General features: G+C 37.3%; 1 protein-coding gene across 3 annotated transcripts in view; it reads left to right on the forward strand.

Annotated features, from left to right (window-relative positions):
* STRN3 (striatin 3) overlaps window positions 1-26924 on the forward strand; it is a 117678-nt gene that overhangs the window by 36010 nt on the left and 54744 nt on the right. For all 3 annotated transcript variants that reach the window (XM_082737922.1, XM_082737920.1, XM_082737921.1), the window contains exons 2-3: window positions 22966-23069; window positions 23704-23777. In XM_082737922.1, the coding sequence (XP_082594048.1) occupies window positions 23041-23069; window positions 23704-23777 (103 nt within the window). In that variant the 5' untranslated portion in view covers window positions 22966-23040. The remainder of the gene's footprint in view (window positions 1-22965; window positions 23070-23703; window positions 23778-26924) is intronic.

Consider the following 26924-nt stretch of genomic DNA (forward strand, 5'->3'; position numbering starts at 1 on the left):
CTCTATTTGACAAATAAATAAGAGCTTTAAAAAAAAGTAAAGAAATATAGGAATAATGATATGATATTGGGTAAAAGATTTATTAACCTTATTAACCTTTTAGATTAGGTACTCATCTTACTTGCAGATACATCATGTAGAGCTACTACTATAATTTACAGATTCCTGATAAATGCTTGGGTTCTTAAAGATGTTTGAGCCAAATGCACATCATTTCTAAGCAAAACTTGAGACTGCCCCATAAGGAAAGACTCATCTCTGTGTATCTCCTCTGCTATCAATAGTTTATCGGTACAGTTGACTCTTGAACCATGCAGGGGTTAGGAGGTGCTGGCCCCTGCACAGTTGAACATCTTTGTTTACTTTTTATTCCCCCAGAACTTAACTACTAATAACCTATTGTTGAAGGGGAGCTTTATGGTTAACGTAAATAGTTAACTGCGTTGTATGTATTATATACATATTGTATTGTTAGAATAAAGTAACCTAGAGAAAAGAAAATCATTAGGAAAAGAAAATGCATTTAACAATATTGTCATATTTATCCAAAAAATCTATGTATAAGTGGACTCACAGCTCAAACCACTGTTGTCTGTGGGTCAACTGTACTTCCTTTCAGACACCAAATGTGGGTATTTTTTTTTCTTTAAGATTTTATTCACATCTTCTATCCTGGGGTTTAAAGTTGATGAACGAATACCCAGGCATGAATACAAGACAGCAGTGGACCAAGCTCAGGGACGTACTTGAACCCCGGGGTTTCTAGGGCCTTGTTTTGAAAGGAACTTGAAATATAACTACAAAGAAGAGCACAAAAACAGTGCTCAGTTGTCTCTGCTGTGAAAAAAAAAAAAAAAAAGATTTTATTTACTTCTCAGAGCAAGCGCACAAGCAGGGAGAGGAGAGTGTCAGGCAGATGGATGGAGCAGTTGTCTCCCCGCTGAGCAAGGAGCCCAGTGCAGAAGGCAGATGCTTAACCGGCTGAGCCACCCAGCCATCCCAAACATGGGGGTTTTCTAAAATTTAAGCAGTTCTGTGATACCAGCTGGGTGTCCTGCAATTTCACTCAGTTCTGACAGTATCAACTTGAAGTATCAACTTGAAGACTAAGACAGCATCGGATTCCACAGATTTAAGGGTTGGATCCTACAAAACAACCCCCCCCATCTCTTTCTAGTGCTAATTGCCAATGCAGATTGTTATGTGTGCTTCCCAACCAGCTATGAATAGGGATTCTGACTGTCTTGCCCATACCAAGGACTGTGGTCACAAGTGGGCCAAATTGGAGACATCCTGTCTATGGAGTGAGCAAAAGGAGGATCAGAGGTAGAGGGAGAAGCAGATTTCATCCTGAGCTTGGTGCCTGACTTGAGGGTCGATCTCAACCCTGAGATCATGACCTGAGCCGAAATCAAGAGTCAGATGCTTAACCGACTGAGCCCCACCCAGGCACCCCTCATTGCTCAGTTTAAATGTCTTAAGTATTTTCTTAATTTTGATCATTAATGTCCTGAATTAACATAGACTAGATGAACAAAATTTCTGGAATCACAAACACACACTTAATCAAGGTGAATGTCTCTGCACTTTTTAAAAAGTGTTGTCATTTACTGTAGATGAATTAAATACTTCCAGATTTGAGATTTAACTAGAAATTATATACATATAGTCATTCCCATATTTTACAACTGAGGAAACTGAGAAATTGTAGTAATGACTTCATTCATTTTTTTCAGCAACAGATATTTATTGAATTTTTGCTTATGACATGTACTGTCCTGGATAATAGGAATGTATCAGTGCACAAGAGATATTCATAATTTTGTGGAGCTTATTTTTTAGTGACATTTTGTTTAATTAGTGGCAAAATAGGGACACTTGATTTTGTTTAGTATTTTGATTTTCTTAGTATGAAATTGAACTGGCAGATATTTTGCTGGCTCAGATAGTTTTGCCATGGCTGCCTGGAGCCTAGGATATGTGAAGAATTCTTTTTTTAACACTGAAGCAAAGTTATTGATGTCTGCCTTAGTTTGGGAGGAGACCTGGTAGTATCATGAGATTGTCAAAACCAACATTATCTCTTTACTTGATTTTTTCTCCCCTGTTGAGCAGCTTTATAGTGTGTAGTTTGGTGATCAGAAGCTGTTCTAGAGTGAGACTGCATAGAATCAAATTTTAGAGTCTCCACTGCTATTACTAGGATGTTGGCCAAATTTCTTAACCCTTTTACACCCCATTTATCTCTTCTGTGAAGTGGGGAAAATAATACCAAGTCAGGATCATTGTGAGGAGTAAATGAGCTCATACACTTAAATACTTAAATACTTAAAATGGTTTGGCCATAGCATACTTGACAAATACTTGTCATGGTTATTATTCGTCCTTTTCTTTTTTTTTTTTTTTAAACATTCTTTTTTCTTTAAAGATTTTATTTATTTATTTGACAGAGAGATCACAAGTAGGCAGAGAGGCAGGCAGAGAGAGAGAGGAGGAAGCATGCTCCCCGCTGAGCAGAGAGCCCGACGTGGGACTCGATCCCAGGACCCTGAGATCACGATCCGAGCCGAAGGCAGCGGCTCAACCCACTGAGCCACCCAGGCGCCCCTTATTCGTCCTTTTCTTTTTTTTTTTTTAAAGATTTATTTATTTGACAGAGAGAAATCACAAGTAGACAGAGAGGCAGCCAGAGAGAGAGAGAGAGGGAAGCAAGCTCCCTGCTGAGCAGAGAGCTCGATGGGGGACCCGATCCCAGGACCCTGAGATCATGACCTGAGCCGAAGGCAGTGGCTTAATCCACTGAGCCACCCAGGCGCCCCCGTCCTTTTCATTTACAATTCTCAAGTCTCCAAATTGTGATAGTCAAAAGGTTTTTATTAACTAATTTATGACAGGAACCTTACCTGAAGTGGTAACAAAGCTATTTATAGTCTTTATCCCACTTACTGCAAAGTCTTATACTTTGTTGTATTTGTTTGATTTTGTTACTGCCACAGTTAGTTTGGATGAGGTGTTAGGTCATATGTGGTATCCATACTTCAGTGATAAATTCCAGAATACATTTGGCCTGAAGGGTTTTGGTAAAGGAATGTAGACCTCTGCTAGTGAAACTCATGGCTAAGCATGCCTTTTTTTTTTTTTTTTCTTTCACATTAGTATCTCACAATTTACAATGATTTTAAGTAGCTTATCAGGTTAGTAATTGCCTTGAGGACCAAAAAAGTGCTTTGAGATTTACGAGAAGGAGTAATAAATTCCCCTCAGCTGCTGTTTGTTTTTTTTTTTTTAAGATTTTATTTGACAGCACACAAATGGGGAGAGGCAGGTTAGAGGGAGAGGGAGAAGCAGACTCTGCGCTAGGGAGCCCAATGTGGGGCTTGATACCAGGATCCTGGGATCATGATGCCAGCAGAAGGCGGATGGTTAACCAACTGAGCCACCTAGGCGCCCTAGAGTTGCTGTTCTTGAAAACTTGCTTGTAAGGTTATTTTTTTTTATTATTTATAATCTTTTTATTTTTACTATAAAATTTGAAATACCTTTTGGGAGTTTTATTTAAAAAAAAAATGGTTTCAAGAAACATACCAGTCCTGAGAATGTAATATTTAGTTAACATAATCATAATAGGCTCTCCTGAAGAATCTTGTCAGCAGAAAAAAACAAAACAAATAAAAGCTCAAAGTCGCTTATATGTAGAAGCCTTTTCCATTTAGTCACTTTTTAAAAAATTTATACCTGGCCCTATCTCAAAAAGAATTTTATTCTCTTTTCAAAGAAAAAATAAGCAGCAATAAAATATGTTAGAAGTAGTGAAGCTTATTTATTTTTAGATATAGTTTGGATTCCTAACTTGGTACAAAATAAAATGGTTGAGGGAAGAGAGAAACTTGTTGCCAGTACTTCAATAGTATAGATAACAATTTTGACCAACGGGCACCTGGGTGGCTCAGTGGGTAAACCTCTGCCTTAGGCTCAGGTCATGATTTTGGGGTTCTGGGATCAAGTCCTGCATTGGGCTCTCAGCTTAGTGGGGACCATGCTCCCCCTCCCTGCCCTGTCTGCCTCTCTGCCTATTTGTGATCTCTCTCTCCCTTTGTCAAATAAATAAATAAAATCTTTAAAAAAGGAAAAAGCAAACAAGCTTAACCAAGAGTCAGAAAACTCTTTTGAAAAGAGTCTACCTCCTTTGGTAGAGGGACGCCTGGGTGACTCAATTGGTGACTCAGTTGGTTAAGCATCTGCCTTTGGCTCAGATCATGATGCCGGGGTCCTGGGATTAAACCCCATGTTTGGCTCCAGGGTTAGTGGGTCATCTGCTTCTCCCTCTGCCCCTCCACCAGCTTCTGCTTCCCCTCCCCCCATAAATAAATAAAATCTTTCAAAAAAAAGTTGGTGGAATGTATTAAGTGTACTATTTTGATAGGAGAAGTGGCTCTGTGCAGCTCGAGGGGTGTGTCCATTCTGCAGATTCTGAATCATTACTCTTGACGCCATGTTAATCTTTTGTGTTTTGTTTTTTTCTGAACTTGTATAGGATATAATTTATAACAGATTTAGAAAATAGTTATGATGTTAGTAAACATGTTTTTAGAGAGTTCATTAAAATGGCTTACAGGTTTATACTTAAAAGGGGGGGTATACTTCCTCTGTTAATGGAAAATGGGCTTACCTAGAACATAATGCTTTCAGATACCTAAATGAGAACTTACTAGAACAGAGTTGATAGTTAAAAATCTCTTCTGCTTTAAACCATTACCATGAAAAATGACATTGGGATTATAGAGGATGAAGTGGTATTTTTATTAACTTTTTTTAAGGCTCTGATAGAAGAGATAAAGACAAAGATTTTATTTGCCTTTGGAAATCGTAGTAATTGTTAGTGTTTCTCTTTTCTCTGGAATTCTTGTTTGTCTATAATATTGGAAAGCTTTTAAAAAATATTTTAAAAAATATTTATTTAGGGGCACCTGGGTGGCTCAGTGGGTTAAAGCCTCTGCCTTTGGCTCGGGTCATGATCTCAGGGTCCTGGGATCCAGCCCCGCATCAGGCTCTCTGCTCTGTTGGGAGCCTGCTTCCCTTCCTATCTCTCTGCCTGCCTCGCTGCCTACTTGTGATCTCTGTCAGATGAATAAAATCTTTAAAAAACATATTTATTTATTTGACACACAGAAATCACAAGTAATCAGAGAGGCAGGCAGAGAGAGAGGGGTAAGCAGGCTCCCTGCTGAGGAGGGAGCCTGATTGTGGGGCTCAATCCCAGGACCCCAAGACCTGAGCCAAAGACAGGGGCTTAACCCACAGAGCTAAACTTTAAAAAAAAATTTTTAAATTGAAAGTGGGCCTAACCCACAGAGCTAAATTAAAAAAAAATTTTTTTTTTTAATTTATGTATTTGAGAGAGCATGGGGGTGTGCAGCAGAGGGAGAGGGAGAAGCAGGCTCCCCACTGTGCAGAGAGCTAGATACAGGACCTTGAAACCAGGATCCCTGGGATCATGATGTGAGCTGAACTGACTGAGCCACCCAGGCTCCCCTAGAAAGTTATTTTTGTGAAAACCTTTCTAAGATATTCCGTGCAGGCTTTTCGTTTATTCTTGAAAGCGTAGTATGCCATTAGGGTCCATCTTGTAACTACTTTTGTATCACTAGATGAGTATACAAAGCTTTCTATTGAGTGTCTCACCATACTGAATTATGTGGCTAAGTATGTCTGCTTTAATATCTAAGCTCCTTAATGATTCAATAATTAGCTAGGTTTTGAAACCTCTGTATTAAGTGAATTATTTTGTTTCGTTTTATATAAAATGTCAGTGGGTTAGCTGAGTCTTTATACTTTTTTTTTTTTTTTAAGATTTTATTTATTTATCGGAGAGAAAAGTAGGCTCTCCACTGAGCAAGGAGCTGATGCGGGACTCAATCCCAGGACCCTGGGATCATGACCTGAGCCGAAAGCAGCAGCTTAACCGACTGAGCCACCCAGGTGTTCCTATACTTTTATTTTCTATTATTTACAGCTGGCTGACCTTTGCTTAATTTCCAGAAGTTCAAGTGCTTGGAATAGAACCACTTTTATAATTTCAGTTGATCATTAGGGGAGAGGGTATTAATACTGTTGAGAGCCTACTATTTCATTCATTTATTTTTTTATTTAGTGGGAAAGGGTGTTTATTTTTAAGGATTTTATTAGAACACCAGCAGGAGTCGGGAATGGTGGGGAGCAGAGGGAGAAGCAGACTCTCCTCTGAGCTGGGAGCCAGACATAGACTTGATCCCAGGACCCTGGGATCCTGACCTGAGCTGAAGGCAGCTGCTCAACTGACTGAGCCACCCAGGTTCCCCCAAAAGGTGTTTTTATTATAGCACGGGGACGGGACCTATGGGTAGAAAGAGCTGTGGAGAGCCTATTTTGAATAGAAATGTCTTGAATTTATTATTAGTTGCTATAACCTGATTTTTCTTTAATTTGCTTCTATACATAAAATATTTAACTTTGTTAATTCCTTGGGATGTTAAAATTTGCTTGCTGATGGTTTTCTAGTTTCTAAGTACATTATCAGTTTTCCAAAAAGTTGTAAAGAATGTTTTATAATCATTGAACAAAACTGACCTGTCTCTGGTATTAGCATTTAAGTTTTGTTTAAAGTAAGAAAACTCTTAGAGTAAAACAGATTTTGTTAAGTATTTTATTTCTTTGTTTTAAGCAAGATACTCTTATTTTAGAAACATTGGAAACTATAGTAACTGTGAAATAACTTGAGGCTGATATTAGTTCAGTGTTGAATGTTTTGCTCTGATGACCTCTAGTGGTCTTGCAGTTTAAAAGTGATCGGTTGTCAATATCAAGTAATTTTTTTAAGACTCTCATGTGATAATCACATGCTGGTTGTTGAAGCTGTTGAACTCAGGTGATAAATAATATATGGCCCTAGTGAGTACCTTTACCTAATTTAAAGGAAGGAAAATTGTATTAGAAGACAGCAGTAGGTAGGCTTTGTTACTATGAGTTAACTGTGATCAGATATGGAAACAAATTTATTTTTTTTTTATTTTATTTTTTTTAAAGATTTTATTTATTTATTTGACAGAGAGAGATCATAAGTAGTCAGAGAGGCAGGCAGAGAGAGAGAGGAGGAAGCAGGCTCCCCGATGAGCAGAGAGCCCGATGCGGGACTTGATCCCAGGACCCTGAGATCATGACCCGAGCCGAAGGCGGCGGCTTAACCCACTGAGCCACCCAGGCGCCCCTGGAAACAAATTTTAAAAGTTCATTTCTGCCTGTACAGTATGTTTGTAGTAACAAATTTCAAGTTAATCATCACAGTTATAATCCTTTTTTAAAACATTTTATTTATTTATTTGACAGAGATGATAGGCAGAGAGGCAGGCAGAGAGAGAGAAAGGGAAGCAGGCTCCCCACTGAGCAGAGAGCCCGATGTGGGGCTGGATCCCAGAACCCTGGGATCATGACCTCAGCTGAAGGCAGAGGCTTTAACCCACTGAGCCACCCAGGTGCCCCCACAGTTACAATCTTGAAGTCACACAATTAAAAGCATTAAAATTAGTTGACTTGGGCAAATAAAAAATGAAAATTTGTGGTATTTTATTTTTTATTTTTATTTTTTAAGAGAACTAGTGAATTGGGGAAAGGGAGAGGGAAATGAAGAGAGAGTCTTAAGCAGGCTCCGTGCCCAATGTGGAGCCCAGTTTGGGTCTCCGTCTCACAATGCTGAGTTACGATCTGAGCTGAAATCAAGAGCCAGACAGACGCTTAACCAACTGAGCCACCGCAACCCGAAAATTTATGGTTTTTAAAAAGTACTTACTTTATTGACAGTACTACACACTCTATGGTAGAATTTTTTCCTCTTAACTAAAGGACCTAGGTCATTGACCTCATTTTCACAATAAAAATTTACTTAAATCTAACCGTTGAGATGAGATTAATTTTTAACATTAGTATAAAACATTTCAAAATTATAAAAATAACTTATATGCAGGAAAGTGTATAAAACATAATTTCACAGTTTAGCCAGTTATTACAAAGAGAACAACAAAGTAATCACGCTTGGAAAGTTAAAGAGATAGATGGAGCACTGCTAGTACCCCAGGAGCCTTACCACCTGGCCCTTCCAAATTACTACTCCCCTCTTCCATCATGAGGATAACTGCTATCATTTTTATATAATCATTTTCTTGGTTTTCTTTACATGTGCTCATATAAAGTGCACATTACTCAAATGTATTAGTTTAGTTATGTTTGATAGTGACTTTTACATAAATGGAATTGTATGGGATGTTATCTTTTGTGTCTTGACTTTTCCCTCAACATGGTATTAGTTCATCCGTATTATGTGTGGCTGTAGTTTGTTAATTTCCTTTGCTCTGTAGTGTTTCACTGTACTAATATGCCGCAATTTATCTCTTCTCTAACTGATGGATATTTAGATTGTTTGCAGTCTTTGGCTGTTATAAAAAATGATTCTGGAAATGTTTTACATGTCTCATAGTACATACTTATGCACAGGTATTTCTTTTCGGTCTGTATCTAGGAATTTTGGGTTTAATCTACTTAGATCTTCTGCTTAAGTATAATACAAGAGTTTTACAAAGAGGCTAAACCAGGTTATGGTCCCATAAGTCATTTATGGGAATTTCTGTTGATTCACAGTTCCTTAAAGATAGTATTGTCAGTTTTAAAAATTTTTAGCTAATCTGGTGTTGTTACTTTATTGGTATCTTAAATTTATATTCCTTTGAAAACAGATGAAATTGAGAACTGTTTCATATCTTGATTGGCCATTTTGATAACTTATGAAGTGTGAGTCTTCTTACAGTATTTCCATTATGCATCTTTTTTTATTATGTGGTTGTGTCTTTTGGGGAAGTGGTTATGAATTCTGTATTATGTATTTGATCACATTCTCATCTAGATGTTTAGCAAATATCTTTCATCTGGTTTGCTTTTTTAAAAAAAGTTATTTTAGTACTTAAAAATGGTTAAGGTGGTAAATGCTGTGTTATGCTTTTTAGCACAATTTTTTAAAGTGTAAATTCATTAGTATTAAGTATATTCTTACTGTTGTGAAACATCTTCAGAACCTTTCAATTTGCAAATCTGAAGCATTAAACCCATTAAACAACAGTTCCTACCCCCCCTCTCAAAACTTCCATTTATTTATTTATTTATTTACTTACTTACTTATTTATTTATTTTTTGGGGAACCCAGTGCAGGGGTTAAGCTCACAACCCCGAGATCAAGACCTGAGCTGAAATAAAAAATCAGACACTTAACCAACTGTACCACCCAGGCATCCCTCCCCCTCTCCTTTTTAACTGCCATTTTCCTTTTAGTTACTATCAATTTTGCTACTTTTACATACCTCATAAAAGTGAAATTGTGCATATTTGTGACTGCCTCATTTGACACAATATGGCCTGATGGTTCATTCGTGTAGCATGTGGCAGGATCAAGACCTGGCTTTAAATTCTTTTGGATATATATGCCCAAAAGTGGAATTGCTGGATCATATTTGATAGTTTTATTTTTAATATTTCAAGGATCATTCACAGTATTTCATGCATGTAATGATTGTATCATAATCCCATCAACAGTGCACAAGAATTCCAGTTTCTCTGCATCCTCACTAACACTTGTTGATGAATGTTTTGAATAATTTTAGAGTTACAGAAAAATTGAGCATATAGCATAGAGCTCACATATATGTCGTGCCCCCATCCCCCAAAACATTTTTCCTTTGTTTTTAACATCTTGCATTAGAGTGGTACATTTGCTACAATTAATGACCGAGTTTTGGATGTTATTATTATTAACTGAACTCCATAGTTTGCTTTAATGTTCATTTTATGTTGTACTGGTCTGTAGGTTTTAACAAAAGCATTATGTTACGGATTCATCTTTACGATATCCTACAGAACAGTTTCATCACCCTTAAAAAGTCTGTGTGCTTCACCTAGTCATCTTCCCCATATCCCTGAATACTTGGTAACCACTGATTTTTTTTGCTGTGTTGACAGTCTTGCCTTTTCTATAATGTCATAGTTGGAATTAGACAATATGTGGCTGGTTTCTTTCCAGACTGTTTTTTTTTTCACTTTTTAGAATATGCATTTAAGATTCCTCCATGTCTTTACATGGCTTGATAGCTCCCCTGTTTTTTTTGTTTTTGTTTTTGTTTTTCCGAAGATTTTATTTATTTATTTGACAGACAGAGATCACAAGTAGGCAGAGAGAAGGGGTGGGGAAGCAGGCTCTCCACTGAGCAGAGAGCCCGATGTGGGGCTTGATCCCAGGACCCCGAGTTCATGACCTGAGCCGAAAGCAGAGACTTTAAACCACTGAGCCACCCAGGCGCCCCAGCTCATCTGTTTTTATTGATGAATACTTATTTTCTTGTATGGATATGCTACAGTTTATCATTCATTTGTTGAAGGGTATCTTGGTTGAATCCAAGTTTGGACAGTTCATAATAAAACAGCTTTAAACATTCATGTGTAGATTTTTGTGTAGACAGAGGTTTTCAGCTAATTGAGGAAGTACCAAAGGAGCATGATTGATGGATCTTAGGGTAAGAGTATGTTTAATTTGTAATACAAACTGCCATGTAGTTTTCTAAAGTGGCTGTCCCATTTTACATTCTCATCAGCAATGAAAGAGTTTGTGTTGTTTGACATACTGGCCTGTTTTGGATTTCAGCCATTCTAATGGATGTGTAGTGGTATCTCATTGTTGTAATTTACATATTCCTGATGATAGTGATGTGGAGCATCTTTTCAGATGCTTATTTTCCACCTGTGTGTCTTCTTTGTTGACATGTCTGTTCAGATCTTTTGCCCATTTAAAATTTTGGTTGTTAATAAAAGTTGTATTAAGAATTCTTTATAGGTATGTACTTGTTTTTACAAATATTTTCTCCCAGTCTGTGGTATATCTTTTCATTCTCTTAATAATGTCAGTCCTTAATTAGATATGTGTTTTTACAGCTATTTTCTCCCAGTCGGGTACATCTTTTCATTCTCTTAATAATGTTTTTTGCAGAGCAAAAGTGTTTTCAATTTTCATAAAGTCTGATGCTCTTTTTTCAAGGATCTTGCTTTTCGTTTTTGTATTTGTTTTAAAAACTCATCAGACACAAGCCTAGATTTTTCTCCCTTTTGAGCATGGAGCCCTGACACAGGGCTTGATCTTATGGCCCTGAGATCCTGACCTGAACTGAAATCAAGAGTCAGATGCTTAACTGACTGAGATACCTAGGTGCCCCCATTTATCTTTTGATGGACACTTGGTTTGCTTCTAGGTTTTAGGTATAATGAATGGTGTTGCTATTAACAAGTGTGTGTAAATTTCTCTTCAGGACCATGCTTTCAGTTCTTTTTAGTATATTCCCAGAAGTGAAATTGCTGGGTAATATCATTTTTTAAAAGATTTTACTTATTTACTTTTATTTTTAATTTTTATTTATTATTTTTATTAACATATAATGTATTATTTGCCCCATGGGTATAGGTGTGTGAATCATCAGGCTTACACATTTCACAGCACTCACCATAGCACATACCCTCCCCAGTGTCCATAATATTTATTTACATTTAGAGAGAGAGAGAGAGAGCATGTGTGTACGCAAGAGCATGCATGGGTGAGGGGCAGAGGGAGAGAGAGTTCCAAGCCAACTTCCCCGTGAGCACAGAGCCTGACACAGGGCTTGTTCTCACAACCCTGAGATCACTACCTGAGCCTAACACAGGAGTCGGCTGCTCAACCCAACTATGCTGCCCAGGTGCCTGGGTGAGATCATTCTATTTTTTAATTTTTTTAGGAACTACCATATTATCTTCCACAGTGACATATCATTTTACCAACAATTTATATAAAGTTTCTAGTTTTTTCAAATCCTAACGGATGTTTTTTTGTTCTTGTTGTTACTTTCTTTAATAGTAGCTATCCTAATGAGGTATAGTATCTCATAGGGGGCTTCCCTAATGATTAGTGGTGGAAAGCATGTTTTCATATGCATATTGGCCAATCATGTATCTTCTTTGGAGAAATACTTATTCAAGTCTTTTGTCCATTTTTGAATTGGGTTTTTTGTTCTTGAGTTTTAGGAATGGTTTATATATTCTGTATATTAATCTCTTATCTGATACACAATTTACAGTTTCCTGCCATTCCATTGATTCCTTTTTCCCTTTGTTGGCAGTTTCCATTGATGTGCAAGAGTTTTAAATTTTCATCATGTCCATTTTCTCCATTTGTTCTTCTGTTACCTGTGGTTTGGTTTCATATCCAGGAAACCATTCCGAAGTCCAATGTTTTGAAGGTTTTGTCCTGTGTTTTCTTTTAACTTTATAGTTTTAGATCTTTCGTTTAGGTCTTTGATTCATTCTGAATTAATTTGTGATGTATGAAAATTTGTGGTATATGAACAGTCTGACTTCATTCTTTTGCATATGAATATTCATTTTTTCCCCAACAGTACCTGTTGAAAAGACTGTTCTTTCTTCACTGTGTGGTCTGGGCGTCCTTGTAAAAGATATTTGATGTGTATGTTAAGGGTTTATTTTTGGTATTTCATTTCTGTTCCATTGGTCTGTATGTCTGTCTTTTTGCCAGTATCATACTGTCTTGATTACTTTTGCTTTGTGTAGTATGTTTAGAACTTAGGAAAGGCCTCCAACTTCATTCTTTTTTAAGATTGTTTTGCTATTAAGGGGTCCCCTGAGATTCCATGTAAATTTTAGTATGGATTTTTCTGTTTCTGTAAGAAATGTCATTGGGATTTTGAAAGGAATTGCACCCACTCTGCAAATTTGGATAGTATTGATATTTTAATAATATTAGTGTTCATTAGTCCATGAACATGAAATGTGTTTCCATTTATTTCCATCTTTATTTTGATTCAGCATTATTGTGTACTTTTCATTGTGCCTGTCCTTCACCTCCTTGGTTAATTCCTAAGTTAATTTTATTCTTTTTGATGCTGTTAAAAATGGAATTGTTTTGGGGCACCTGGGTGGCTCAGTGGGTTAAAGCCTCTGCCTTTGGCTCAGGTCATGATCTCAGGGTCCTGGGATCGAGCCCCACATCGGGCTCTCTGCTCGGTGGGGAGCCTGCTTCCCCCTCTCTCTCTGCTTGCCTCTCTGCCTACTTGTGATCTCTGTATGTCAAATAAATAAGTAAATAAATCTTTTTTAAAAATGGAATTGTTTTACAATTTCCTTTCATGATTGTTCACTGATGGTATATAGAAATGCTGCTGAGGGTGTCTGGGTGGCTCAGTTGTTTAAGTGTCTGACTCTTGATTTTGACTCAGGTCATGATCTTCGTTGTGAGAGCCCAGTGTTGGGTTCTGTGCTGGGTGTGGAGCCTGTTTAAGATTCTTTCTCTCCCCCTGCCTCTCTGCCACCCCCGTTTAAAAAAAAAAAAAAAAATTGTTGTTGATTTTTGTGTGACAGTATCCCGGTACTTTGCTTAATTTGTTAGTCCTAACATTTTTAATGAAATCTTTTGGGTTTTCTACATATAAGACTATATTATCTGTGAATAGAGATAATTTTACTTCTTTTCTAATTTGGATTCCTTTTTTTTTCTTGCCTTATTGCTCTGGAAGGTACTTAACAGTTCTATTTGTATAGCAGTGTTGACCTAGGCATCCTTCCCTTGTTCTCATTTGATTTGATTTGATTTATTTGAATTTTTAAAGTGGACTCCATGTCCAGCGTGGAGCTCAATCACAGGGCTTGAATTCATGACCCTGAGATAAGGAATGAGTTGAGACCAAGAGTCAGATGCTTATTGACTGAGGTATGGCACCAGGCATACCTCACCCATCCTCCATTCTGATTTCAGAGGGAAAGCTTTCAGTCTTAAACTATTGGGTATGATGTTTGTTGTGGCTTTTCAAATTATGTTGAGACAGTTTTATTCCTGATTTGTTGAGTGGTTTGGGTTTTGTTTTTTTGTTTGTTTGTTCATTTGTTTTTTTGTCATGAAAGTGTTGAACTTTGTCAGGTTCATTCTCTGCATCAGTTGAAATGGTTTTGCAGTTTTATCCCTTTATTCTGTTAATGAGGTGTGCCTTACATTGATTGGTTTTCTTGTGTTGAACCATCCCTGCATTCAAGGAATAAATCTCACTTGGTTGTGGTATACAATCTTTGTAATATGCTGCTGAATTTGATTTACTAGTATTATGTTGAGGGTTTTTACAAAAGTGTTTATAAGAGATACTGGTCTGTAGTTTTCTTACAGTGTTTGTGTCTGGCTTTGGTATGGGGCAGTGCTGGCCTTGATGAGTTACAGAGTGTTTTGTCTCCAATTTTTGGAAATGTTTTAGAAGGTTTTTTGTTAGTTCTTTAAATGTTTGGCAGGATTCACTAGTAAAGCTATCATGTCCAGGGTTTTTCTTTGTATGAGGGATTTTTATTTTTTATTTTTAAAAAAGATTTATGTATTTATTTTAGAGGGAGAACACTTGTGGGCAGTGGATGGGCAGAGGGAGAAGGAGAGAAGTGGACTTCCTGCTTAGTGGGGAGTCCAAAGACACAGGGCTCAATCTCATAACCCTGAGATCATGACTTGAGCCTAAATGAGGAATCAGATGCTTAACCAACTAAGCCATCCAAGCACCCCTGTATGAAGGATTTTTGATAACCGAATTAATCTATAAGTAGGTTTTTTCTGTCTTTCTTTTTCTTCATCACTCAGTCTTGTTAGGTGTTGTATTTCTGAGTTATCCAATTTGTTGGTGTTCAGTTGTTCCTAGTATGCTTCCAGTTTTTTTATTTCTGTAGAATTGGTTGTAATGCTTCCACTTTCATTTCTGATTTTGATATTTGTGTCTTTCTTTTTTTCTTAGTGGACCCAGCTAACATTTTGTCAATTTTGTTGATACTTTAGGTGAATCAAGTTCTGTTTTTGTTGATTTTTCTCTGTGGTTTTTTTTTGTTGTTGTTGTTGTTGGTTTATTCCTAGATAGTTTTTTTTTTTTAAAGATTTTATTTATTTATTTGACAGAGAGAAATCACAAGTAGATGGAGAGGCAGGCAGAGAGAGAGAGGGAAGCAGGCTCCCTGCCGAGCAGAGAGCCCGATGCGGGACTCGATCCCAGGACCCCGAGATCATGACCTGAGCTGAAGGCAGCAGCTTAACCCACTGAGCCACCCAGGCGCCTGATAGTTTTGTTTTTTGATGCCATTATAAATATGTTTTTTGCAGTAACTTTTTTTTTTTTTTTAAGGTTTTATTTGTTTATTTTGACTGAGAAGGAGCAGAAATGAGGGTAGGGGTGGGACAGAGGGAGAAGGAGAAACAGGCTCCCTGCTGAGGAAGGAGCTGAATGTGGGGCTCCATCCATCCTAGGACTCTGGGATTATGACATGAGCCAAAGGCAGGGGCTTAATTTACCGAGCCACCCAGGCTTCCCTACCTTTTTTTTTTTTGCATTTACTTTTTGAAGTGTTTATTTGCTGAGGTGATGCTACTAATGGTGCATTATGACCTATAAAAATAGCTTAGAATTCATTGTCAATGAACCTTTATTAAACATTGTTTCTTGCTGCCTCCTGACAGGAGCGGGAGAAGAATGAGGCACAAACAAGTCAGCTGCTAGAGAATGGGAGCAGGGGGCCACAGTCGCTTATTTAATTGTGTGTGTGTGTGTGTGTGTGTTTAAGTGTTTAATTACTGTCAGACATAACCTTTACCTTTTAAGTCAGAGTATATAGATACTACGTGATGTGAGGTCATAAGGCCACATCCAACAGTCATGATATATCTGTTATTTTCTTTTTACCCTCATCTCCACATAGTTTGGGTTAGGATATGTCCTTTTAAAAGTATTTTCTTGATGAACTCTCACCTTTTTTTGTCTTTTGTGTTTGTGAATTATCTCCCTTCAACACCTGTTCAAAAGCTGCTGTGGGATTCTTGCTTTTTAAATATAGTAGGTGCTTGTTTAATGTACTAAATTCTGTATGGATGATGGTTTTTAGTATGAAAATGCCAAGACAAGAAGTGAAAATGAATTCTCACAATAGAGTAAGATTCTAGTGCCGGCTTTAGCAGAAGCACATACACAACAGTGTAGGCTTCTAATAGGAAACATTACCACTTTTACCACTTTTTTTTTTTTTTAATCCTTTAGAGGGCCTTATTACTTTCTCTTAGTTTCAGTGCCTTTCTCACTGGAAAAAATCGCTGAATACTGCTTTTTTTTTTTTTTAAAGATTTTATTAATTTAATAGAGAAAGAAGTAGAGGGAGAGGGAGAAACAGACTCCCTGTTGAGTAGGGAGCCCAATGCAGGACTGGATCCTAGGACCCCAGGGATCATGACCTGAGTGGAAGGCAGACAGTTAATTGACTGAGCCACGTTGATGACTCCTTTTTAAGAAGCAGAATTAAATGAGCTTCTTTCATCTTTTTCCATTGCTAATTATAGTATGCTTATAAGATCTGGAAATTGGAGTCACATAATGCTTTTAGTATGTGATAATGGTTTTTTCCTTTTTCTTTTTTTCTAGTCAATACAAGGATGGTTCTAGGGACGCTTGGGTGGCTCAGACAGTTAAGCTTTTGCGTTTGGCTTAGGTCATGATCCTGGGTCCTGGGATCGAGCCCCGCATTGGGCTCCCTGCTTGGCAAGGAGCCTGTTTCTCCCTCTCTTTCTGTCCTGCCCCCCCATACTCTCTTTCTTGCTCTCTTTCTCAAATAAATGAATAAAATCTTAAAAAAAAAAAGAATGGTTCTATATCTGCAAATTAATAGACATGATACATTCCTTTAACATAATGAAGGGTAAAACCATACGATCATCTCAGTAGATGCAGCATTTGACAAAATTCAGCATCCTTTCTTTTTAAAAAAAAAAATCTTATTTATTTATTTATTTATTTATTTGACAGAGAGATCACAAGTAGGCAGAGAGGCAGGCAGAGAGAGAGGGGAAACAGGCTCCCCTGCTGAGCAGAGAGCCCGATCTGGGGCTCGATTCCAGGACCCTGGGATCATGACCTGAGCCGAAGGCAGAGGCTTTAACCCATTGAGCCATCTAGGCGCCCCTTCAGCATACTTTCATGATAAAAACTCAACGAAGTGTGCCTGGGTGGCTCAGTGGGTTGAAGCCTCTGCCTTTGGCTCGGGTCGTGGTCCTGGGGTCCTGGGATCGAGCCCCGCATCGGGCTCTCTGCTCAACGGGGAGCCGCTTCCTCCGCTCTCTCTGCCTGCCTTTATGTCTACTTGTGATCTCTGTCTGTCAAATAAATAAATAAAATCTTAAAAAAAAAAAAAAGAAGCAACATACCTTAACATGATAAAGGTCATATATGACAAGACCACAGCTAATATACTTAAAGGGGGAAAATCTAAAAGCTTTCTTTTAAGATCAGGAACAAGACAAGGTTGTTCATTTGTCACTTTTATTCAACTTAGAGCCGAAAGTCTAACCAATCAAACCAGAAGGGGATAAAAAGTATACAAATTGATAACGAAGAAGTAAAATTGCCACTGTTTGCAGATGGCATGGTACTATATATAGAAAATCTTAAAGACTCTACCAAAAAACTATTAGAACTAATAAATTCGGTAAAGCCACAGGATAAAAAATTAATATACAGAATTCTGTTGAATTTCTATTAACTGATAACAAAGTGGTAGAAAGAGAAATTATGAACAGACACTTCTCCAATGAAGACATACAAATGGCTATCAGACACATGAAAAAATGTTCATCATCACTAGTCATTAGGGAGATTCAAATTAAAACCACATTGAGATACCACCTTACACCAGTTAGAATGGCCAAAATTAGCAAGACAGGAAACAACATGTGTTGGAGAGGATGTGGAGAAAGGGGAACCCTCTTAAATGGTTGGTGGGAATGCAAATTGGTGCAGCCACTTTGGAAAACAGTGTGGAGATTCCTCAAGAAATTAAAAATAGAGCTTCCCTATGACCCTGCAATTGTAGTGCTGGGTATTTACCCCAAAGATACGGATGTTGTGAAAAGAAGAGCCATCTGTACCCCAGTGTTTATAGCAGCAATGGCCACGGTCGCCAAACTGTGGAAAGAACCAAGATGCCCTTCAACGGACGAATGGATAAGGAAGATGTGGTCCATATACACTATGGAATATTATGCCTCCATCAGAAAGGATGAATACCCAACTTTTGTAGCAACATGGACAGGACTGGAAGAGATTATGCTGAGTGAAATAAGTCAAGCAGAGAGAGTCAATTATCATATGGTTTCACTTATTTGTGGAGCATAACAAATAACATGGAGGACAAGGGGAGATGGAGAGGAGAAGGAAGTTGAGGGAAATTGGAAGGGGAGGTGAACCATGAGAGACTATGGACTCTGAAAAACAACCTGAGGGTTTTGAAGGGGCAGGGGGTGGGAGGTTGGGGGAACCAGGTGGTGGGTATTAGGGAGGGCACGGATTGCATGAGCTCTGGGCGTGGTGCAAAAACAATGAATACTGTTACTGTTACGTTGAAAAGAAATAAAAAATTAAAAACAACAACAACAAAAAACATACAAAAAAAAAAACAGTGTTTACATTTGCACTAGAAAGAGTGAAATACCTAGGAATAAATTTAATCATGGAGGTGAGAGAACTGTATTTTGAAAATGAGAAAGCATTGATAAAAGAAACTGAAGGGGGTGGTACCAGGGTGGTTCAGTGTATTAAGCCTCTGCCTTCAAATTGGGTCATGATCTCAGGATGCTGGGATCAAGCCCTGCAGTGGGCTGTCTGCTCAGTGGGGAGCCTGCTTCCCTGCCCCCCCCAACTTGTGATCTCTCCCCCACTCTGTCAAATAAATAAATAAAATCTTAAAGAAAAAAAAGAAATTGAAGACGACACAAACAAATGGGAAGTTATACCATGTTTGTGGATTGGAAGAATTAATAGTCAAAATAGTCAAAATCTCCATACTCCATAATCAAGTTCTATAGATTGAGTGCAATCCCTATTAAAATATCAATAATCTATTTAACAGAACTAGAACAAATAATGGTAAAATTTTTGTGGATCCACAAAAGACCCCATATGGGTCATAGCAATCATGAAAAAGAAGTACAAAACTGGAGGTTTTGGCAGTCCCATATTTTAAGATACATTGCAAATCTATAGTAATGACAACAGTGTGGTGCTGGCATAAAAATAGATCGACAGGATAGAGAACTCAAAAATGGTAAATTAATCTATGGCAGAGGAGGCAAGAGTATACAATAGAGAAAAGACAGCCTCTTTAATAAATGGTATTAGGAAAAACCGGACAGCTGCATGCAAAAGAATGAAAGGAGATCACTTTCTTACACCATACACAAAATAAACTCAAAATGGATTAAAGACCTAAATGTGAGACCTGAAACCATAAAACGCCTCAAAGAAAACATAGGCAATAATGTCTTGGACATTGATCTTGGCAACATTTTTCTAAATATGTCCCCTCAGGTAAGGGAGACAAAAGTAAGAATAAACTTGGGACTACATCAAAATGAAAGCCTTCTGCAGAGTGAAGGAAACAGTCAACAAATTGAAAAGACATCCTACTGAATGGGAGAAGACATTTGCAAATGATATGTTTGATAAAGGGTTAATGTCATATAAAGAACTTAAGACAACTGAACGCCAAAAAAATAAATAAAAATACTTAACAATCTGTTTTAAAAATGGGCAGAGGACTTGAATGGACATTTTTCCAAAGAAGACATATGGATGACCAAGAGATGTGAAAAGATGTTCACATTATTAATTAGGGAGATGCATAACAAAACCATAGTGACTTATCACCTTAGACCTGTCAGAATGGCTGATATAAAAAAGACAAGAAATAACAAGTGTTGGTGAGATGTGGAGAAAAGGGAACGCTTTTGCAGCATTGGTGGAAATGTGTAAATTGATGGAACCACTGTAGACAACAAGGTGGAAATTCATCAAACAATTAAAAATAGAAATACCATATAGTCCCAATAATTCCACTAGTGGGTATTTACCCACAGATGATGGAAATGCTAATTGGTAAAATTTATGTACCCCTACGTTGCAACATTATTTACAATAGCCAAGATACAGAAGCAACCTAAGTATATCCACTGTTAGTTGAACAGATAAAAACAATGGAATATTACACAATGGAATATTTCTCAGGCATAAAAAGAGTGAGATCTTGCCTTTTGCGACAACATTGATACATCTAGAAGGTATTATGCTAAGTGAAATAAGCCAAAGAAAGACAAATACTATATGATCTCACTATTATTTGAAATCTAGACAAAGTAAATCAAACAAACAAAAAAAAACAGAAAAAGAATCATAAATACAGAGAACTAACTGGTGGTTGACAAAGGTGAGGAGGTTGAGGGGATGGACGAAGGAGGTGAAGTGATTTAAGAGGTACAACTTCAGTTACAGAATTGGTAAGTTAGGGAATGGAGTAAGTTAGGGAATTGACTATATTCCCCATAGAGAATATAGTCAATAATACCGTTAGGGTGTTGTATGGTGACAGTGCTGGTGACTGCACTTATTGTGGTGAAAAAAAGAAAGTTGGTGCAGGCAAAAAACCTAATCAGAATTTCTTGAGGCTTTAAAAAAAAAAGCTCTTGAGGCTGTGTGATGAAATTGACATTTCGCTTTTGCTTTATAGTTCAAGAGAGTCATAAGTGCTACTTTCTCTTAAGGTATTAGACAGTTAGGTTCTGAATAGTTACCATTCCTCCTAGAGGTTTTTGTTTGTTTGTTTTGAAATTTGTATTTGGAAGTTTTATGTAGCTGTCTAACATCTCAGGTGTTAAGGAGTTATAGTTGATTTTATTTCAGAGAGAGCGAGTGAGCAGTGGTGGGGTGGGGTGGGCAGGCAGTGGAAGAGGGAGAGAAAGAATCTTTTTTTTTTTTTTTAAGATTTTATTTACTTATTTGACAGACAAGTAGGCAGAGAGGCAGGCAGAGACAGAGAGAGGAGGAAGCAGGCTCCCTGCTGAGCAGACAGCCCGACTCGGGGCTCGATCCCAGGACCCTGAGACCACGACCTTAGCAGAAGGCAGAGGCTTTACCCCACTGAACCACCCAGGCGCCCCAAGAGGGAGAGAAAGAATCTTAAGCTGGGCTAGATCTCACAACCCTGAGATCATGAGAAGAGCTGAAAATCAGGAGTCCAACTTTTAGCTTAACTGACCGAGCCACCCTGGAGCCCCCCCCCCTTTTTTTAAATTTGACAGAGATCACAAGTAGGAAGAGAGGCATGCAGAGAGAGGGGGAAGCAGTCTCTCTCTCAGCAGAGAGCCTAATGCGGGGCTCGATCCCATGACCCTGAGATCATGAATTGAGCCGACGGCAGAGGCTTTTTTTTTTTTTAAAGATTTTATTTATTTATCTGACAGACAGAGATCACAAGTAGGCTCTCAGAGGCAGGCAGAGAGAGGAGTAAGCAGGCTTTTCGAGGAGCAGAGAGCCAGATGCGGGGCTTGATCCCAGGACCCTGGGATCACGACCTGAGCTGAGGCTTAACCCACTGAGCCACCCAGGCACCCCCCGCTTTTTAAAATTAAGGGTAATAGAGGAACACCTGGGTGGCTTGGTCAGATGCCTGAGCAGATGCCTTCTGCTCAGCTCATGATCTCAGGGTCCTGGGATCTAGCCTTGAATCAGGCTCCCTACTTAGCAGGAAGCGTGCTTCTCCTTCTCCCTCCACTCTTCTCTGCTTGTACTTGTGCACTAGCACACACACACTCTCTCTCTCTAATAAATACATCTTAAAGTAAAGGATAACAGAGAAGAGCTTGTTTTGATGGCAGTGGGCATTTGTTAAACATTAAATATGTTTTTATTAATCAATTTGATTTAGCTGGTCTGCTGGCTCTTTCTATTAAAGAAATGAAGAGATCCTTATTTATTTATTTATTTAATTTATTTATTTGATAGAGATTACGAGTAGTCAAGAGAGGCAGGCTGAGAAAGAGAGGAAGGGAAGCAGGCTCCCTGCTGAGCAGAGAGCCCAATGTGGGGCTCAATCCCAGGACCCTGAGATCATGACCTGAGCCAAAGACAGAGGCTTTAACCCACTGAGCCAACCAGGCACCCAAGAGATCCTAATTTAATGGGTTAAATTATTCAGCTGAATTTATTTGTTCTGATCCATTAATCGTAATTTAGGTTACTAAGTAACTTCCTTTTTCTTAATCAACAAATATACCTGTGGGTTATCTCAGCAAAAGCATTCTCCCCCATGTGGAAGTTAATTTTATTGTAATTACATGCATAATGGCAAGTGTCTCCATACCTATGATAGTCTCTTTATGCATTACTCTTTAGTGTGGTAAAGGGGCCTGACATGATAGGAGGGGCCAGGGAAAGATAGAGAGTTGCCTCTCTCAGAAATGAGGCAGTTAAAAAGACAAAAATTTCCTCTCACAATAGAAAAATGACAGCAGAAAGTAATGAGTTCTTTGAAAATATGGTGGCTTTACTTTAACTATTTGCAGTATTGTGCTGTTATTGTTTCAAGAATTGAAAGAATTTTGTGGAGTGGGTGTGTGGAATAGAAAAGATGTTAAATTTTTAAGTATTTCATAAAGAAAATGCTTTTGAGGTATTATTACTGTTTTTTGAAACAACTAGTATCTCATTTGGGGAAAAATATTTTATCTATTTATGAAAATAATATTTTTTAGTTCTTTGTGACTTATGTTAGGAAGTAGGTTCGGTTTTTATGTATAAAATTTCCTTTTATGATTATGTAGAAGTTACTAATATTAAGACTTTAAGATTATAAGCAAATAAATTGACTTACAGTTATGTTTATTTTAAAAATAATTGTGTTACCTAACAAAGTTTTGTTGACTGTTTCTATGCATTATAAAACTTGCTGTCATGTTTTCTTATTTTTGATTTCCTGTGTATCATTAGGAAAAAATGAAAATAAATGAATCTTTTATATTTTTAGGCCCGGATAGCATTTTTGCAAGGAGAAAGAAAAGGTCAAGAAAACTTGAAGAAGGATTTAGTAAGAAGAATAAAGATGTTAGAGTATGCATTAAAACAAGAAAGGTTTGTGTACCTCATTTTCTTATATGTGTAATATAAAGTAGGGCAGTTTTCTTTTTTGTACTAGTGTACAGTGTATTTAAAAGCTCTTTGAAAGATATGAAACCCTGCCCAAAATACAAGATGATACTTTGATTCTTATATGGGAAAAGAAAAGATTTAAATCTTTATTTTTTAAAAGATTTTATTTATTTATTTGATTGGGGGAGCAGTGAGGGAGGAGAAGCAGACTCCCTGCTAAGCAGGCAGCCTGATGTGGGGCTCCACCCCAGGGCCCCAGGATAACTGACTGAGCCACCCAGGCGCTTCAAGATTTAAATCTTCTTCCCCCGCCCCACCAAGATTTAAATCTTTAAAATTGAAATAATATCTTGTTACGGAATCTAGGTTTTGGGGTTTTTGTTTCTTTAAAGATCAGGAAAAATTTATCTTTACTCAGGTGTTTGTGTTAATTGGGTAATTTACATTTTTTCTTTCACAGCAGCGCACCCTTTTTTCTAACTTCCTTTGCAAGTAAAACTTAAAAACAGACAATTTGTATTATGTTTTATTTGTTATCAGAGAAATATATACCAGTATTAACTGTGTGGAAAAAGAGAAAGTATTTTCTTTAAACAATTTATTATTGAATTTTCAGGGCAAAATATCACAAATTAAAATATGGCACAGAACTGAACCAAGGTGATTTGAAAATGCCAACCTTTGAATCAGGTAAACTTGATTCTTCCATTAACCTTCTCCTGACCTAATTCAAGAAAAGTTGGTTTAAGCTCATTTTTATGTAACAGCCATATTTTCTTCATTCTCATTTTGCTTTGATGGCGTTGTTTAGTCAGATTGTTGACTACTGTAATATTATCTAGTGTTTTGGGGGAAATAATAGATGAATAAAGTAACTAGCTTTATCTACATCTCAGTCCTGAGGTTATTTATCCTGTTTTCCTTGTGCTGAAACTTATGTAAAATTGTGGGTACATTTTTGGAATTAACTAGAGGTGAAAGGTAATGCAACAGTTCTTTCTGTGCTTGTAGGTAATCCTTATCCCACAGGAGCTTAAATTTTTATTACTACTAAGTTGTTTTCATGTGGAGAAGCTGTGATTAACAGTTTAATTCTGAAAATTGGAAATTTGATTGAATTTGAAAACCTCATAGGCAGCCAAATAAGGGTTAAGAGAAGGAAAAAAAATCTTCGCTTCATCTTGCACTATACTAAATTTTGCATCTGCTCTAAACTAAATGGATATTGAGGACAAGAGTACTATCTGATGAGCAGTTATGCTGGGAAGAGACGGCTAGAATAGGAAAAGGCTAAAAGTTTACTAGTAAATTTAGGGTTCTGTATGATTACAATTTCAGTAGTCTAAACATCTAATTATGAGGATTATTTTGTTTTATACAAATTAGGAATATTATCACTTTCTTATTTCAGGTACATTTAGAACTCATACACATTTAAAAAAATTTTTTTTTTAATATTTTATTTATTTATTTGACAGGCAGAGATCACAAGTAGGCAGGGAGGCAGGCAGAGAGAGAGAAGGGGAAGCAGGCTCCCCGCCGAGCAGGGAGCCTGATGTGGGGCTCGATCCCAGGACCCTGAGATCATGACCTGAGCCGAAGGCAGAGGCTTAACCCTCTGAGCCACCCAGGCTCCCCTAGAACTCATACATTTTGATGGTGCAGTTAGATTGAATTCTGTGCTGTTCTTGGATGCTGGTTATTAAGACAAGGAAAAAGTGTGTCTTTATTTGGATATGCAATATTTCTTCTCCTTCTATACTTGTACCATATCCAATAAAGTCAAAGTATATATGGTAGGGCAAATAAGTTTGTATGTACTTTTTTTTAGTTAGGTGGCACAGTAAATTTTAAAAATTTCATTGGTTTTTAGTTTGATATTAAATACTGTTAATGTTAAATACCTAGCAAAGCACTTCATACATACAACTTGCAGTTGATTTAATTTTTCTATACTTAACTAATTTTACCATTTATTATATTTCAAGTTGTTGGCATACATAAAAAATTAAGGAAAATAATATGAACAGCATGGGTTTCCTTTTTGTTTTTTTAAAGATTTTATTTATTTGCCAGAGAGAAAGGTAGGCAGAGGGAGTAGCAGGATCACTGCCCAGTGAGGAGCCGGATGTAGGACTTGATCCTAGGACCCTGGGATCAGGACCTGAGATGAAGGCAGATGCTTAACCAACTGAACTACCCTGGCATCCTGCATGAATTTCCTTTGATCTGGCTTTTCAGTGATTATGAAGATTTGATAATATGAAACCATATTATGGCATAATCCTTGGAAAAGCAACAATAAATGATAAAAAGTTGGAAAGGTCTGAATATTTTGGGCCTTGTTTACTACAGTAGTCTTACTGCAGTTAGAGGGAGTAGAGTAGCTTCACGCAACCTAATGGATTCAGAACTTTTCTTTGACTCCTTTTCTTTCTAATGTGGTTAGAATAGTCACAAAATAAGTATTCACTTCCTAACTCAAGGGCTATCCCCCCTAACTTGATCTTCGTAAATGAGAAGAAGGTGACTAGCTGCAGCTGCCTTGTTCCTGGAGCTATAGTTAGAATTGGCTAGTTAGTTTCAGTACAATAGCTTGTAGAAAACAGACAGATCTCTATTGCCTACAACTGAGTTAAGATTAAAAACAACTGTTTTGTCTGTATAAACTTAACTATTAAAAATTCCTCAAAATGAGGAATAAATGACATCCAATTATTTTACTTACGGGAAACAACAATAGCAAAATAGATTGCTTTAATTGATGTAGCAAAACTTCATGGTGTTGAGCAGGGGAAAAAGACAAAAGGATGGGCTAAATACAGCATGCAAACAAAATGGAATGAAATTATTTACATCAAAGTATAGCTCAAGAGAGCTGTTGAACAAATTAGTATTGCCTTTTATATATGCACAAAATCAAAATGTAAAAAAGTGTAAAATATTGTCTTGACTGAAGTACAAGATGTGAATGTTTTTGTACCTGTGCCTCAGTAATACCAATATGTATATGTATTCTAAACCTTACACTTATAGAAGGGGTTGTATCTAAATATGTAAAGAGCTCTTTTTCATGCCTTTAGGAAAAAAAAATCTCTAACAGGAGAAAAATAGGCAAAAGACTTGAAAAGGCAGCCCATAAGAGAAAATATCCAAATGGCCAATAAGTAGATGAAATGAGACTCAGTTTTATTAGTTATTGAGGACATACAACCTAAGTGCAGTGTATATAATTAGAGACCTATCAGAATGGCTAAAATAACATACAAAAGAGAAAAAAGGTGAAGTGTTGATGAGGATTTAGAACAACCATACCTACTGGGTTCGAGATTGAAAACTGATTGAACTGCTCTGAAAGTGGTTTGTCAGTGATACTAAAGGGAACATAGACATAGCAGCATGCTCTATGGCCCAGTATTTTGCTTCTAGGTATTCTACTCCTTAAAAGGCATACATATGTTCACCATAAGGCTTGTGTATAGTATGTTGTATTAAAAATCAGGAAACAACTTGAATGACCTGCAGTGTTAGAATGAGTACATATACTGTGTAATATTTTAGTATAGTGGAATGCTCGTTAGCAACAAAAGTAAACAAACTAACTACAGTTGACAACATGGACAGCATAAAACTGAAAATTGATACAAACGATTTTGTGTGTATCAAGTTAAAAAATTAATCTAGGTTTTATAAATCAGGATAGTATTGATACCCTTTTTAGGAGTGTCTAGTGACTAGAAGAGGGCACAAGGAAAGCTTTTGGGGTGCTGATAAATGTTTTGTTTCTTCATTGAGGAACTGGTTACGTTGGTGTGTTAAAAAATTCATTGATCTATA

The sequence above is a fragment of the Mustela nivalis genome (assembly GCF_964662115.1).
Source record: "Mustela nivalis genome assembly, chromosome: 6".
NCBI classification, from domain to species: Eukaryota; Metazoa; Chordata; class Mammalia; order Carnivora; family Mustelidae; genus Mustela; species Mustela nivalis.